The 16,110-nt window shown below is 41.6% G+C and overlaps 1 protein-coding gene across 6 annotated transcripts in view; it reads left to right on the plus strand.

Annotated features, from left to right (window-relative positions):
• SYK (spleen associated tyrosine kinase) overlaps nt 1-16,110 on the plus strand; it is a 58,424-nt gene that overhangs the window by 19,002 nt on the left and 23,312 nt on the right. For all 6 annotated transcript variants that reach the window (XM_040540906.1, XM_040540910.1, XM_040540912.1 and 3 more), the window contains exons 2-3: nt 3,134-3,590; nt 5,072-5,232. In XM_040540906.1, coding sequence (XP_040396840.1) covers nt 3,177-3,590; nt 5,072-5,232 — 575 coding nt within the window. In that variant the 5' untranslated portion in view covers nt 3,134-3,176. The remainder of the gene's footprint in view (nt 1-3,133; nt 3,591-5,071; nt 5,233-16,110) is intronic.

Here is a 16,110-nt window from a genome sequence, read left to right on the forward strand (position 1 = left end):
CCTGTCCCTTTTTCCACATTCTGTATACTTCCTTTTTCTGTTTGAGTTTTGCCAGGTGCTCCTTGCTCACCCATGCAGGTCTCCTGCCCCTTTTGTTTGCCTTCTTACTCACAGGGATGCACCAACCTTGAGCTTGGAGGAAGTTGCTTGAATATTGACCAGCTCTTTTGGACCCCCTTCCTTCTAGGGCCCTAACTAATGAGATTCCTTCAAGTAGGTCCTTGAAGAGGATAAAGTTTGCTCACCTAAAGCCCAGGGTTGCAACCCTTCTTGTTGCCCTGCTTCCTCCTCCACATAGGATCCTGAACTCCACCATATCATTGTCGGTCACTGCAAGCAAGGCTGCCTCCATCCTTTGAATCTCCAACCAGTCCTTCTTTGTTTGTTAGTACAAGGTCCAGCAGCACACTTCTTGTCTCCTCCACTACCTGTGTCAAAAAGTTATTACCAATGATCTGCAGGAAAACTGTTTGTGCCTAGGTGTGTGGTCTTCCCAGCAGATGTCAGAGTGATTGAAGTCCCCCATAAGAACCAGGAACTGTGACCATGAGGCTACTTTCAGCTGTGTGTAGAAAGCCTCATTGACTTTCTCTTCCTAATCAGGTGGCCTGAAGTAAACACCCACAACAGTGTCATCCATGTTAGCCTGTCCTTTAATTGTTACCTGTCGACTCACTTCTTCATCCACCCCTAGGCAGAGCTTAATACACTCCACTCTCACATAAAGTGCAACTCCCCTACCTCATCTTCCTTTGCATGGCCACAGCCATGCACGCAGCAGGGCTGCCAGGGAAGATGTTAGCCTAGAGCACATTGTGCCAAGAGGTCCTTTGTTAAGATGTCTACTCCCCAGTTGCAGCTTTGCATCATGGACTCTCCCTTCTTAGGTGGTCTTCCCTAAAATTCTCTTCACCCATACTCACGTGATTCAGTTGCACACTTCAGCCAGCTGCAAGCTGAGACGTCTGTTAACCCTGTTTATGTACATCTGAATTACTTCATGCTGATTCCGTGGGCTGCTGCCTGGCTTTCCTAAAATTCTGCCCTTTCTTTTAAGTGTGAATGGCACACTGCTTCTGCTGCTAGATCCTGCACAGCAATAGAGACAGGAACTGAGTTTCCAATCCTTTTGTTAGCTTTTATTCAAGGTAATGGAAGGTGGGAAAAGAGAGTTGCAGTAACCTAAATAAAACAGATAACAGGTTTATAGGTTAACATCCCTGTTTTGGTTTTATATAATGATAATAATGATAATGGTAATGGTAATGGTAATGATGATGATGATGATGATGATGATAATAATAATAATAATAATAATAATAATAATAATAATTTAGCATGCATACATTTTTCTTAATATACATACATTGAAAAAAATAATACAAGATATGCAGTTATCTTGTAAGTACAAAGAACAATATTTTTCCTTTCATATATTTGTAGTGTTGACTAGTTAGCTTAAAATCTACATAATACACTGTAGATAATGGAGGCTGTCATCTGTTATCTATATCTGAGACTGTTTCAAAATTAAGTTGTCAAAACCAAACTTAAAACACAAGCAAATCATAATTCTGGCAATGAAGTTGTGAGGTAGTTCCTAAGGAAAAGCTTCCTTTAATAAACACAAGTAATGCAAATATAAGCAAGTCCTGCTAGCTGTATTCAGCATTTCATGTATTCTCTGAAAGTCATTATTCATCTGATGACTTTAAATATGCAGAGGCAATAATACTTAGTGGATTCTTTTCTCTTCAATAGTCGTTCTTTCTAAACTGAAAGATGTAGAACTGATCCTAAATGGAACTTTCAGTTTTATGCCCCATAAACTGTGGATGTAACAGTATACAATCAGTCCCAATTAAAGTGTGATTGGATCTGGAAAGCATTTGGAGGAGGAAGTATATGAAAACTCCTAATGTTGCAGGAAACAATTCATGAATTGACTGGTGAACTTGGCATGACATAAGTAATTGCAGTTGTGCATCACTCCATCTGTTAAAACAAAGCTTGCAAATATTATTGCAAGAATGCAGTTCCCATTAGCGTCTTAATATATTCACTTCCTGTACATTTAAATGCTGTCAGTAGGTAGCTGTGGTGTTCTTCCCTGTTTCTATTAGATAGTCATTTAAACAGCACTAAGACAAATAATAAACCAAATGCATCTCTTCCATTCCGATGTATATGCTTCAGTGACTTGAAAGTGACAAAAGTAATTCCAGCATAATACCTAGCTGTCCAGATAGTGAAAATGTCATAGGTTTTAATGAAAATAAGTTTCTCTGCTGACAATGTAGAAGACTGAAATAGCTCAGGGGGAAGATAGGACACAAGAAAAAAAGAAGAATAGTATTCCTGAGTTCTATGAATGCTTTTTTTTTTTTTTAACATGTGAGTTTTTTAATTATTAAATTAAGAATAAAAGAATTGAAGCAATTTATATTGTCTTCACTCTTATTCTTCAGAAATGCTGAACTTTGTTCTCTTCTATGTGTTTTTTGGCAGTGTGCCTTTATATTGTTTCAATATAATCTGTTTGAAATGAAAGCTTTTCAGGATGACACTACTACATTAACTATTTTTTCACCAATAAAAAAAATAATAAAAAATAAAAACTTGTTTTCTGGTGAAGCTCTGTGAGGGAAAAATGTTGACTATTTTAATATAGGACTTTTGTCCATATTCAGCCCACTTACTGGCATAAGCTACCCTTATAAGCAAAATTATAGTCACACAAAACTGGAAATAAAACCTACTCAATCAGTCTTTCTTACCTATTTATTTCTTTCCATTGAGAAACATCTCAAGGCAGAATGAAAGGATTGATAGAGATATTTGGGCAAGTGAAAATGTCAAGACTCTATATGGCTAGGAAAAAGACCAGAGGACACAGAAAGAATTACAGGATACTTGTGGAGTTTGACAAAACTTCTATAGCAGTACATAACCAGGAGAAACTTGCTATTGGCATTTAGAAAGACAACCTCTAACAAGATAAAAACAAAAATGTTACCTTCTTCCCAAAAGTTTTTCAAAAATATATTAAAAACATACCACACATGAACTGCCATGTTACGGCTTTATCCTCTCTTTTTTCAACTGATAATCATGTCTCCTTCTTTCTTTTCAGGTATTAAACATTAAGTTGGCGTCTTAGAAAGAAAAAAAAAATCATGGCTTCCAGCACGACTAACCCAGCTAACCATTTGCCATACTTCTTTGGCAATATTACACGTGAGGAAGCTGAGGAGTATCTGATGCAAGGAGGTGTGAGTGATGGACTATATCTGCTTCGCCAAAGTCGGAATTACCTTGGAGGCTTTGCCTTATCCTTGGCCCATGGAAGGAAGGTTCATCATTATACAATTGAGAGGGAGCTGAGTGGCACATATGCTATTGCAGGAGGGAAGTCTCATGCAAGTCCTGCTGAACTAATTAACTATCATTCAGAGGAAGCGGATGGCCTAATCTGTCTACTGAGAAAACCTTTCAACCGACCACCAGGCATTGAACCCAAAACAGGGCCCTTTGAAGATTTAAAAGAGAACCTCATCAGAGAGTACGTCAAACAAACTTGGAATTTGCAGGTAAATTTGCAGGCTGATTTTGCCATAAAGTGGTCTTCGAATTAGGATAAAAAGAAATTACAGGGTTTGGTTCCAGCAGTTGCTGTTGCTGTAGCTAACATGAGTTCATGAGGGGAAAGTCCTGCTTAACTAACTTGCACTGACTAAGACATCTTGATAGATTAGAGAGCTGGGTAATCACCAACCATATGAAATTTAACAAGAACAAGTGCCAGATTCTGCACCTGGGACAGAGTAATCCTGGATGTCTGTACAGACGGGAGGATGACGACTGGAGATAGGATTAATGGAAAGGGATCTGTGGGTTCTAGCCAAGAACAATTTGAATGTGAATCAACTGTGGCAGTCATAAGGGCCAACCGTATCCTGGGATACATCAGGCACAGCACTGCTAGCCAGTCGAGGGAAGGGATTGTCCTGCTGTGCTCTGTGCTGGTGCAGCCTCACCTCAAGTACTGTGTGCAGTTTGGGGCACCACAATACAAGAGCATAAAACTATTAGAGAGTGTCTGGGGTGGGGGGCAACAAAGATTGTCACAGGTCTATTGGGCAAGACGTATGAGGAGCAGCTGGGGTCCTTGGTTTGCTCAGCCCAGAGCAGAGCAGGCTGAGGGGAGGCATCATGGCGGCCTGCAGCTCCCTCACGAGGGGAGCGGAGGGGCAGGCGCTGAGCTCTGCTCTCTGGGGACAGCGACAGGACCCGAGGGAACGGCATGGAGCTGGGACAGGGGAGGGTCAGGCTGGGGGTTAGGGAAAGGTTCTGCACCCAGAGAGGGGTCGGACACTGGCACAGGCTCCCCAGGGAGGTGGTCACAGACCAAGCCTGCTGGAGTTCAAGTATTTGGATAGTACTCTCAGATATATGGCTTAATTTTCAGGAGGTCCTTTATGAAGCCATAAGTTGGACTCAATGATCCTTGTGGGTCCCTTCCAACTTGGATATTCTGCCAAATACACACAAACACAATACATCAATCCCAAATATGCTATGTAGTATGTTGTCGCAACAGAATTTTAATTATCAGATTTTTATGAGCAGTGGGTATTTTTCCTGCAGTACATTGCAATATGTACATGCTGAAACTGTGCAAAGTGTGTTTAGTTTATTTCAGCAAGCTGAAGGTATGTAATATGGAGGTATGTTATGACATCTCAGAGTGACATCAAGTATATTAGCTATGCCTGACTAGCATAAAAATATGACACAGTTTTTGGTTGAGATGTTGATCTATTTATGGTTTACTCATTATTTTTCCTTCCACTTCTCAGAGATAAAAGAAAAATCCCAGCTTTGTAATGTTTAGATTACCCTATTTTATCTTTTGTTTTAATGTCTTTGTAGCAACTATTGCTTTTCCTCACATACAACAAAATGTACAGGTTTCAGATGTCCCAAAAGCCATACAAAACTGGGAGTCTATATGTAAACTTTCTATCGCAGAAGACAGTTTGATTGTCCCATTATGTTTCTACCACTCTAGGGTCATGCTCTTGAACAAGCTATCATAAGTCAAAAACCTCAGCTGGAGAAATTGATTGCTACTACAGCCCATGAGAAGATGCCTTGGTTCCATGGGAGGATTTCTCGGGAAGAATCAGAGCACCGTATCCTCATTGGGTCAAGAAACAATGGAAAATTTTTGTGAGTGCTTTTTCCTACATTATTGCTGTTTGCCCTTAGTGTTATTACATAGTTCACTTGAATGAATCTCAAGTGAGAGAGTGTCCTAAGAGATGGCTTTTTCACAGAGAGGTATCAGTCCAGCATGATATATATTACATAATGTAACTATTCCTATACTAAACAAGTGTGTCCAAGATTCGGTTTTCTCTTAACTGAAGATGGGAAACTATAGTAAATGCTTGGTCACTGTTTTTTAAGCAAGTATTCTAAATGGAACATCAAAGAAGCTCAGTGTCAAAAAATAAAAATAAAAAATAAATAAAAATAAATCATTGGACTTTGTTTTACAATTGATAAGCAGTACTAAATGATTGTGGTGGGTTAACATCAGCCCACCCAGTCAGTCTCATAATCCCCCAGCTCAAATGGAGAGGGGGAGAAAATAAAATGGAAAAGCTTGTTGGTCAAGATGAGGAGAGAGAGCAGGGAGAGTGTTTACCAGTCCTTGTCACAGGCAAAACAGACTTTGCTTGGATAAAATTAATTTAATTACCAATTAAAATAATCTGGATTGTAAGTAACAAAGACAAAAACATAAAACAACATATTGCACTCATACCACGTCCCCACATTTTCACAGGTTCAACTTTACTCCTTCCAGCCTAACTCTTTTCCCCAACAGATGGCAAAGGGTGATGGGGGTCGTGGACATCATCACAGAATGATCATAGAATGGCTTGGGCAGGAAGAGACCTCAAAGATTATCTAGTTCCAACCCCTGTGCCATAAGCAAAGATGCCACCCACTAGATCAGGTTGCTCAGGGACTCATCTAACCTGGTCTTGAACACCTCCAGGGATAGGGCATCCAGAGCCTCTCTGGGCAAACTGTTCCAGTGCTCACGACCCTCTGAGTGAAGAATTTTCTCTTCACCTCTAATCTATATCTCCCCTCTTCTAGTTTAAAATCATTCCCCCTTGTCCTGTCATTATCCAATTGAGCAAAGAATTACTCCCCATCTTTTTATAAGTCCCCTTCAGGTACTGAAAGGTTGCAGTAAGGTGCCCCTGGAGCCTTCTCTTCTGTAGGCTGAATATTCCCAGCTCTCTCAGCTTTTCTAAGTAAGAGAGGTGCTCCAGTCCCTTGATCATCTTTGTGGCCCTCCTCTGGACCCACTCCAACAGCTCCACATCCTTCATGTGCTGGGGGCTCCAGACCTGGAAGCAGTACTCCAAGTGGAGCCTCAAAAGGGCAGAGCGGAGGGGGACAATCACTTCCCTCTCCCTGCTGGCCACTCCTCTTTTATTGCAGCCCAGGATGCATTTGGCCTTCTGGGCTGCAAGCACGCACTGCTGGCTCATGTCGAGCTTTTCATCCACCAGAACCCCCAAGTCCTTCTCTGCAGGGCTGCTCTCAATGAGTTCTTCTCCCAGTCTGTATTCATGCCTGGGATTGCCCCGGCCCAGGTGCAGCACCCTGCATTTAGACTTGTTGAAGCTCATTAGGTTCACATAGGCCCACTTCTCAAGTTTGTTCAAATCCCTTCGGATGGTGTCTCTTCCTTCTATTGTATCAGCTGCACCACTCAGCTTGGTGTCATCTGCAAATTTGCTGAGGGTGCACTCGATCCCACTGTCCATGTCACTGATAAAGTTAAAGACCTCTTTGTCTTGCATGTGCCTTGACATTGCTTCCAGGAGGATCTTTTCCATGATCTTTCCAGGCACAGAGGTGAAGCTCGTCAATTTGTCATTCCCCGGCTCCTTCTTTCTACCCTTTTTAAAAAGAGGTGTGATGTTTCCCTTTTTCCAGCCACCAGGGACTTCACTGCCTGACTGCCAGGACTTTTCAAATGTAATGGAGAGAGGCAACTATATCATCCAGTTCCCTCAGGACCCTGAGATGCATGTCATCAGGTCCCATAGACTTGTACCTTTTTAATTTCATCAGGTGGTCTCGAACCTGCTCTTCACTTACAGTGGGTGGGACTTTGCTCCCCCAGCCTCCATCTACGGTTTCAGGGAGACGGACCCATGGCCAGTCCATAACTGTTTCTCTCTGTCTCCTTTCTCCCCACACTTTTTCCTGCAGAAATGCATGTTCTCCGTTGGCTACAGTTCCTCCTGGAACTGTCCACATCCTTGGAGGGCGGCAGTGTGCGCACACGGCTGAGGATAGAGTGGTGCCCTCCATGGGGCCTACTGCAGACAGCTGGAACTGGCTGGACACAGCCATGCCTGGCAGAGGGCAGCCCACCCTCCTCCCAGTGTGCCCCCCAGCCAAAGCCTCGCCTCCAACACCCAACGCACTGATTTAACCAAAGCAGAATAAGTATTAGCAAGCTGTCTGTCTTACACTTCTGGTATCCGTAACTGTCAGCGTTCCTAAGGACAGAGATGTGCCTTTCTTTTGCAATTAAGCCAGAGAAGGAAATTCTTTCACCTTAGTAACTTCATTTTGTGTCTGTCTCCCTCTGTGCCAATGTAGCCCCATTATTAGAATTTATGAGCGCAAACATATCAGTTAAGGTGGTGACTAGCAGCCATCATCTTGTCAGGATCAGAGCCAGTCAAAATCTTCTAGCAAAACAGTTTTTGTTTGAGAAAATCCTCATTTGAAAAGTATACATGTTTTCTTTATGGCATTTTTGCCCCCTTCCATCCTTCTCTCCCCCTGCGCCACCCCCCCACTCCCCCCCCCAAGAAAGAATCACTTAGAGCTATGTAATTCCTGAAAGAAATTTCATCACATAACTATGTAATCTTCTTCAGTACTCATCTATCTATGACTTTTCTAAAGCTTGTCCAAAGTAAAACCCTAGAAATGTGTACAGGGTGGATACATTTCTTTAGTACCCACTGTCTCACTTCACTGATTTGACACATTATTTGTTAGTGTCAATGTAGCTTTCATATGTTTCCATATTGAATAGTTTGTATTTTCAGTCTCAAATATTTATTTTAAGAACTATTAAATCTTCTAAATCTTTCTTTCCAGTAGAGTTAATTCCTATCAGGTCTTACCTACTAATAATTTGAGTATACTGACATCTCCTTTCTTCAAATCTTCTGCCTTGTCTCAGCCCCTTTTTATTTTGTAGTTACTCTCACCCAAGTTGCCACTGTGTAGGGCTTATGTGGCAAAGCTTTGGTAACAGGACGTTGCACGGGTGGCCTCTGTGAGCAGCGTCCAGCAGCTGCCCCATGTCAGAGCACAGCCAGCTCCAACCAGCTCTAAAAGGGATCTGCTGCTGGCCAGAGCTGAGCCAGGGAGTGACACTGGTTGGGCTTCTGGGAGAGCAGATTTAAGAAAGGGAAAAAACCTGCTGTGCAGCAGCTGGGAGAGAGAGGAGTGAGAAGCAGCCCTGCAGACCCCCAGGTCAGTGCAGCAGGAGGGCAGGAGGTGCTCCAGGCAGGCAGCAGCAGTTCCCCTGCAGCCTGTGCAGGGAGAGGCCCCTGGTGGAGCAGGCTGCCCCCCTGCAGCCCACGGGTCCCACACGGAGCAGATCTGCACGCTGCAGCCCGTGGAGGAGCCCCCGGTGGAGCAGGCTGTCCCCCTGCAGCCCATGGGTCCCACATGGAGCAGATCTCCACGCTGCAGCCCGTGGAGGAGCCCCCGGTGGAGCAGGTGGACGTGGCCTGGAGGAGGCTGCGGCCCGTGGAGAGCCCCCGCAGGAGCAGGCCCCGGGCCGGAGCTGCAGCCCGTGGAGAGGAGCCCACGCAGGAGCAGGGGGTCTGGGGGGAGCTGCCGCCCACCCGTGGGGGACCCGTGCTGGAGCAGTTTGCTCCTGGGGGATGGATGGGCCCCGTGGTACGGAGCTGTGTGGGAGCAGTTCTTGAAGAGCTGCTGCCTGTGGGCAGCCCCCGCAGGCTCAGTTCGGGAAGGACGGCATCCCGTGGGAGGGACCCCACGGGGAGCAGGGGCAGAGAGGGACCGTGAGGGAGCGGCGAAGACGAAGCCTTAGGGACTGACCACAGCCACCGTTCCCTGTTCCCCATTCCCTTGCGCTGCTCAGGGGGGAGGAGGTAGAAGAGGGTGGATGGGAGGAAGGTGTTTTTAATTTGCTTTTAGTTTCTCACTGTTCTAGTGATAGGCAATAAATTATATTAATCTCCCTGTGCTAAGTCTGTTTTGCCCTTGATGATAATTGTTGAGTGATCTCCCTGTCCTTACCTAAACCCTTGAGCCCTTTACATCTTTTTTCTCCCACTTCTCCTCTGAGGAGGGTGAATGAGAGAGTAGCTATGGTGGAGCTCAGCTGCCGAGCAGGGTAAAACTATCACAGCCAAGCACCTTCGTATTCTCAGCCTACTACTTTCTGTTTCTTAGGTTCACACTCTGAAAGTCATTACCCAGTTGTTTTCTCTGCAGATTGTAAGGAGGAAATATTACAAGTTTGTGGAGCCAAATATTCCCATTGTCACAGATTCACCTCTTCTGAAATCTTCTTTCAGTAGCACAGGAGAGGTTTCACTGATTCGTAGTCACTGTAGTAGATTACCAGCACAACAATGCCATACTTTCTCTCCTTTTCATTCTCTTGTTACTTTGTTACTCTCTTTTGCTATTTTTCTTCATTGGGGCAAAAGTATATATAATCCTAAAATGAAACAACTCTTTTTTATGACTTTTTTTTTTCTAAAATATTATTTTAGGCATTAACATATTTCCAGATGATTGCTTCATCATCTGAGTCGTGATGTTGATGATGTATTAAAATTTGCAGTTTTTCCAGTTTACCCCTTGCACACATTGGTTTCTATGTCATGAAAGTGCTTCTCTTTGGAAAAAAAAAAAAAAAAAAAAAAAAAAAAAAGCTAGATTTCTTTAAAAAAAGAAAAAAAAACAGAGAAAATTGATTTGTTAGCTAACATTTCATAAACACAAGGATAGGGTTTGGAGTTAGGGCAGTTTTTTAGCAGACTTGACATTTTCAGTCTCCATTGTAGTTCCTGGTCTCTTTTTAATCTTCTTTAAGCATGCCTATAGTTTTAAATAGAAATTCTTTCCCAGCATTTTCCTGCTTCCCTCAGAGGTAGCCAAAGAGGCATCTCTGGTTCTGTTTGCAGTGATACACTTGATGAGTAGATAGACCTTCTTCCCTGTGGGACTGGTTATGTCAGTGGGTGTGCTTAGCTCTGCTGCAGCTCAGAAGGCTTCTTTCACATCAGGTAGATAAACCCTTAGAGAGGAAAATTCTGACTTAGAGGTTCTGTTTAAACTGTAAGATGTGCCATTGGAGCCTGAATAGTTTTCTTTTGCATCTGCAGGGTGCTTTCAAATGCATTAATTGTTCTTGCATAGACTGCCTATCTGGCGGGTGTAGAGCTCAGTAGCCACCTAGCAGCTGTTGACTCATGCTTCTAGGGAAAAAAAAACAGGACAAGATCTTTGCCCTGTAATTCAGCAGCCAGACGAGCAAAAGAAGTAGTGTTGCTCATTTGTACCAGAAATCTGTTGTTTTTCCTTCTGGAGTCCTTTTGGCTCTCAGATAAGTAGACCTGTTACTTGCCCATAGCAAGTAACAAATCAAATGTCTAATTCAGAGACATTTTCTGTTTCTGCAGTGGTTTGCCCAACACATGCTTGCTTAGCTTTGACAAATAAATCACTCATTTTTTAGCTAACTGAAACAATAGCATCAAAACTGTGAGTGCTAGAGAGGTGCATTGTTTTCTACTTCAGGCACACATATTTTGTAATTTTTCCTTACCCAGTACCAGTGGATGTCAGAATCTTCTGTACATCTGTGGACTGAATACTGTGAATTTGTGCTTGCAAATGTAGCTGTGCAGGGACTTTTTTCTCACATTGGTTGAGACACTCAAGTGTGGTAGCTTACTGAAGGATAAAATTTAGAAACATTCACTGTCTAAAAGAAGGTCACTTGTTGAAGTGGGAATTGGAGAGCATCCAGGGAACATAAAGGGAAGCTAGATTTTGGAAAAGATGAACTCCAGAGCTATTGATCAACTGCACAAGCAGACCTGAATTAAGTGCTGGTATATGACAAACACAATCTTGTTTATTACAGGAAAGATAATAAATTTTAGAAGGTTACAATATTTCTTTATATTCTTTTGCAAGGGTCACTAAAAATGTAATCACACCGGAAATCTGATGTCTGACCTACCTTGAAACAAAATTGAGTACAGGGGTCTCTGTGAGACCACATGTAATGCTTAGATTTCTTTACCAGTTTATTGCATCACTACAAGATTATCAGAGCTACATATGTTTGTGTACAATAACTATGGAAATAGTTGAAAAGGTTTCTGATTTCATTTCAAAATGTTCTGAATAGCATCAGAAATTTAGCACTGTCCCTCACACAAGCTGCTGGAAGAGTTCTGTGGTAACAATGTTTCACTAAGGTATTTTCAAAGGTTTTTTTAAGGTTTTTGTCAGGACTGAAAAGCCAGGGAAATAAGAATGTATGTAGGTGCTGTAGAGTTTGTTTTCAAAGACAAATGTAGAAACAATGTCATGACATGACAAGAAATAGGAAGCAGCGCCCACCTCTTCTGGGAAAAACATTCATGGAAAAGATTGCCACTCTAGCCACAAAATTTGGAGGAAAAATTATAGCGGCAGAATACAAGGAAAATATGACATCTGTAAAACGATCCGAAGAGCAACTGAAAACAAAGGATTTAAACTGTTTAAAGACTCCAGTCGTTTTGTTATTAGTGTTCATGCCATATAGGACTTTGTTTCTTACCAGAATTCTGCAAAGTATTAGTTTTTCATTGAACTTTGCCTGGTAGAGGACATAATTATAGAATATGGCAAACAGTGTTATATAGGTGATCATAGTTAATATTATTATTAATAACATAACATACTTAAAGTGATTTAATAATGTGTTGTTATTGTTGTTGTTAGTAATACTACCTATATGAGCTCATGCATGCATGGACCAGTTGAAAAATAAACTAAATATTTGCTAATGGTGACATACCAGCAGTATTAAAAATACTTTCTCTGCAGTTTCACACAGGAAACGATTCTATTAAGTGTGTGATAGCTCTTGGCACATCTTACTTTGTCATTGGTGGTGACCACTTCAGCTATATAAACATGTGATCTTGTATATGTGCTAAAAACCAGAAATTCTGAAGCTGAAGAAAAATAAACAATTATTCAGAAATAGTGTTAAACATAAAAGGTCAACTTTAAGGAAAGTGTGGTTGAAGGCATTGCACAATTAGCAGTTTAGGCTCCATAAACCTTTTTATGTAGTTCACATAAAATGTGAACGGTAATGTAAAAAAATTTAGAATCAAAAAACTGTCTTTAATATGTAACTAAATATATTAAAATGTACAAGACTGGTCTAGACTGATAAATTGGCTCACAGCACTACTCATAATGGCATCTCTTGACCTCTAGGGACCAAGCTGCCTCTTATATGCCACAATAGTTAACACCAGTAACACCACGTTCATATAATAAGTTCTGAAGTGCAGTTGTTTGTAAGAGTTTACTTGTCTTTTGTCCAAACAAAAAACTGTAGCTGTCAAAAAATACATGTAGCTGCCTATATTTGCATTACTCTTACTGTCCTCCTCTAGGCATTTGACGCTACAATACTGCATACCTAGTTAGGTGCATCATTTATCTGACTTTGCAGAGTATTCTTTAATATTCATTTACCCTTATTATGTTTGTATTCATAAATAGACCTGGACATTGTTGACATCAGACAAGATGAAAATAATCCTAGTAAACCTGACCTTAATTCAGGGACATTAATTAATGATGGCATTCCTCTTCAAGATGCCGAGCAGTTGCCAGGCTTAGATGGCTATGGCAATTTTACAAGATAAATGACAAAATATAGACTGTTAACCATGCTTCTGGAAGTGATTAATTCCCCCTCACAGAAACCCTCTTTGGAAGAGATTTACTTCCCCTCACAGAAGCTGTCTTTGGAAGATCTGTTTATTTATCTTCAGTTAGGTACATAGGTAGGTGCCACTTGCAGACCACAGCAGTAGGACCATGGCTTCTCAAAGCTGTCTCTGTGCTATGTGCTCCAGCAGCAGAGTGTGTCAGAGGTGATCAGAGAGGTCAGCAAAAGATGTGAATCCTGACTGAAATAGCTGTAGTGAGAAACCCTATAGCAGGTGTGGTTTTACAGCAAAGCTTTAGAAGCAAAGTAGGGTTTAGGAGCAGTGTCCTGTATTTTGCTGTGAGCAAAATAGATGCCTGTGATTCAATCCTGCTTGCTAAGGTGTTTTCTCACTGTGCAGCACACCACAATAGCCTTATCAGGAGATCAAATTTTAGGTTCCATTGTAGATAACAACAGCCTGCGGCTCAGCTAACTCTTAAATTCTATAGCATGCTAACATTTCTGCAGTGGTTTTGAATATGTACCTAAATGGAGGAGTAGAAGTGGTGTAAAGGAAGACTGCAGTCAGTCCTTTTTCACCTCTGTATGGTCGTATTACAGATGGCACCAAGTTCATTCCTTATCGTCCTCAAACTTGGAATGTGTGCAGTGTGCTGCGGATATTTGTAGTGATAATTAATAGCCATGTTAGAAATAACATTACAAGAAAGACGGTCCTAGCAGCAGACAAGCAGGGGATGGCTGTGGCTTGATGTACAGAGAGGAATGTCAGTATCTTTGCCATGAAAGAAGCTGTTATGGCTGAGAAGGCAAAACAGTACCAAGAACAAATGTTAACACACCTTTCGACTCAGGAGTGGGCATAAGTTCCCACCATTGCTAAAGCAAACATTTTGCTTATTGATTTCCCTTGCTTTTCCACACTAGAATGCTGGGTCTTCTTTTATTTATTTGTTTGTTTGTTTGTTTGTTTTATTTTAATACAGTCAATGAGCTATGTTGTAATAGCAAATTTTTTATTTTTTTTTTTTACCCTCGGGGTTTTTTCCTTGAGAAGGAAAGAGATCTTCATTTTCTGCACTCTTCATTTGACCAGAAAAATTAGGGCATCATTCTGTTTGCTTTCAAACAAAATTAGGATTTCATCAAAGAAAAGAATGTGTAGCTATTTACAGAGTTTGTCATGATACACCAAATAGTTAATAATTGCTCTATTTGGGTCGCAGGAATAAAAACAAAAGAAATACACAAGGATTGATGGCATGAAAATTAAAATCAATAACTAAGATTTTTTTTTTTTATTTTATTTTTTTTACATTGCATTATGTAACAGTTTGAGTTTCTCCATTCCATGTAAAATTGCTGCTTCAAAAATACATAGCAATAGAAATTTTAGATACTTTAGTGCTTTTTTTCATTGTATCTGTGAATTCAAATTTCCACTCAGTGAAGTTGTTGAAAGTTTAATGCTCATGTCAGTGGATGAAGGGGCAATATTGATATTGTTTCTTCGCAGGTGTTTATTCTCTTTATTTTTTCTTTCTATAGATCTGTAATTCTCTATAATGTCATAAAATGAAAGACCATATGATATTTCACTGCTGGCTTCCTTCCTTGTCAAAATGCTTTAAAAATAGAGCTTTTTTAAATAAAGATTTTTTTTTTTTACGTTGTATTGAAGAATAGTATATGTCATGCTTAATTTCAGAGCACGTTAAAGCACGTAAGGTGGTTGGAATTTGGGATTTTTCTCTCAACGTTCTTGAAATTTTCATTTTTCATAGACTGAAACTTCCCTATATAGAGATAGTCCCCAAATTTGGTGTGATGACTGTGAGTATCTCAGGCACCATCAGGATGATGTGAAAACCTTGATTTCTGTTTAAGGAGGTTCCATTTTGCAACCTTTCAGTTTGAGCAGCCTTTTCCTTTATTTAATTTTTTTAAGGTAAACGTAAAGTACTGAATACTGCGTATCTAGCTGTTGTGGTTTTCCTCAAATGAGCTCCACCACAACTGCTCTCTCACTCCCCCTCCTCAAAGGGAAAGGGAAAAAAAATACGATGAAAAGAGCTCAAGGGTTTAGGTAAGGACAGGGAGATCACTCAACATGTATCATCACGGGCAAAACATACTCAGTGTATGGAGATTACAGACATTTATTGCCTATTACTAACAAGATAGAGAAATGAAAAACAAAGAAAACAAACTGAAAACACCGTGCCCCCATCCATGCTCTTCTACCTCCTCCCCTGGAGCGGCACAGGGGAATGGGGAACGGGGGCTGTGGTCAGTCCTTAACGCTTCGTCTCCGCTGCTCCCTCACGGTCCCTCTCTGCCCCAGCTCCCCGTGGGGTCCCTCCCACAGGATGCCGTCCTTCCCGAACTGAGCCTGCGGGGGCTGCCCACAGGCAGCAGCTCTTCAAGAACTGCTCCCACACGGCTCCGTACCACGGGGTCCATCCATCCCCCAGGAGCAAACTGCTCCAGCACGGGTCCCCCACGGGTGGGCGGCAGCTCCCCCCAGACCCCCTGCTCCTGCGTGGGCTCCATATGCCATATTACAAATCTGCCATATTACAATCCTTGTCAACAAAGGTAGTAAAGTTTTCAGTTTGGATTGTGGTGTTGAGTTCTGTAGGAGTACTATGGATATACAGTGGTAGAGCGGTCAGACAGAAGCTGCCACGACTGTGAACTACGGATGTCTTCAGAGTTAGGTAGTTGTTTGTTTGGGGAAAGGAAGAGCACAGAAATGCAATTATAACTTTACAAACATAAATTCTTCGTAAACCATGCACTGGATATTGATAGGGCTGTTGGATCTATGCTGTGATCCTAAGAAATCAGGATTCTCTTCACCCACTGATGTCTGTGCTCTTAAAAACATTTAGAGTGCCTCTTGCGATAGTAACAACAGCTGCAAAAGGGAATCAGTTTCAGTAGAACTAATAATATTTGAGCCACCATTGCCATATATGAAGCATGAAGCAAACTTGTTACTGGGAAATAATCCATTACATTTTATAATCTTACTT

Source organism: Cygnus olor, chromosome Z, assembly GCF_009769625.2.
Source record: "Cygnus olor isolate bCygOlo1 chromosome Z, bCygOlo1.pri.v2, whole genome shotgun sequence".
Lineage (NCBI taxonomy): Eukaryota > Metazoa > Chordata > Aves > Anseriformes > Anatidae > Cygnus > Cygnus olor.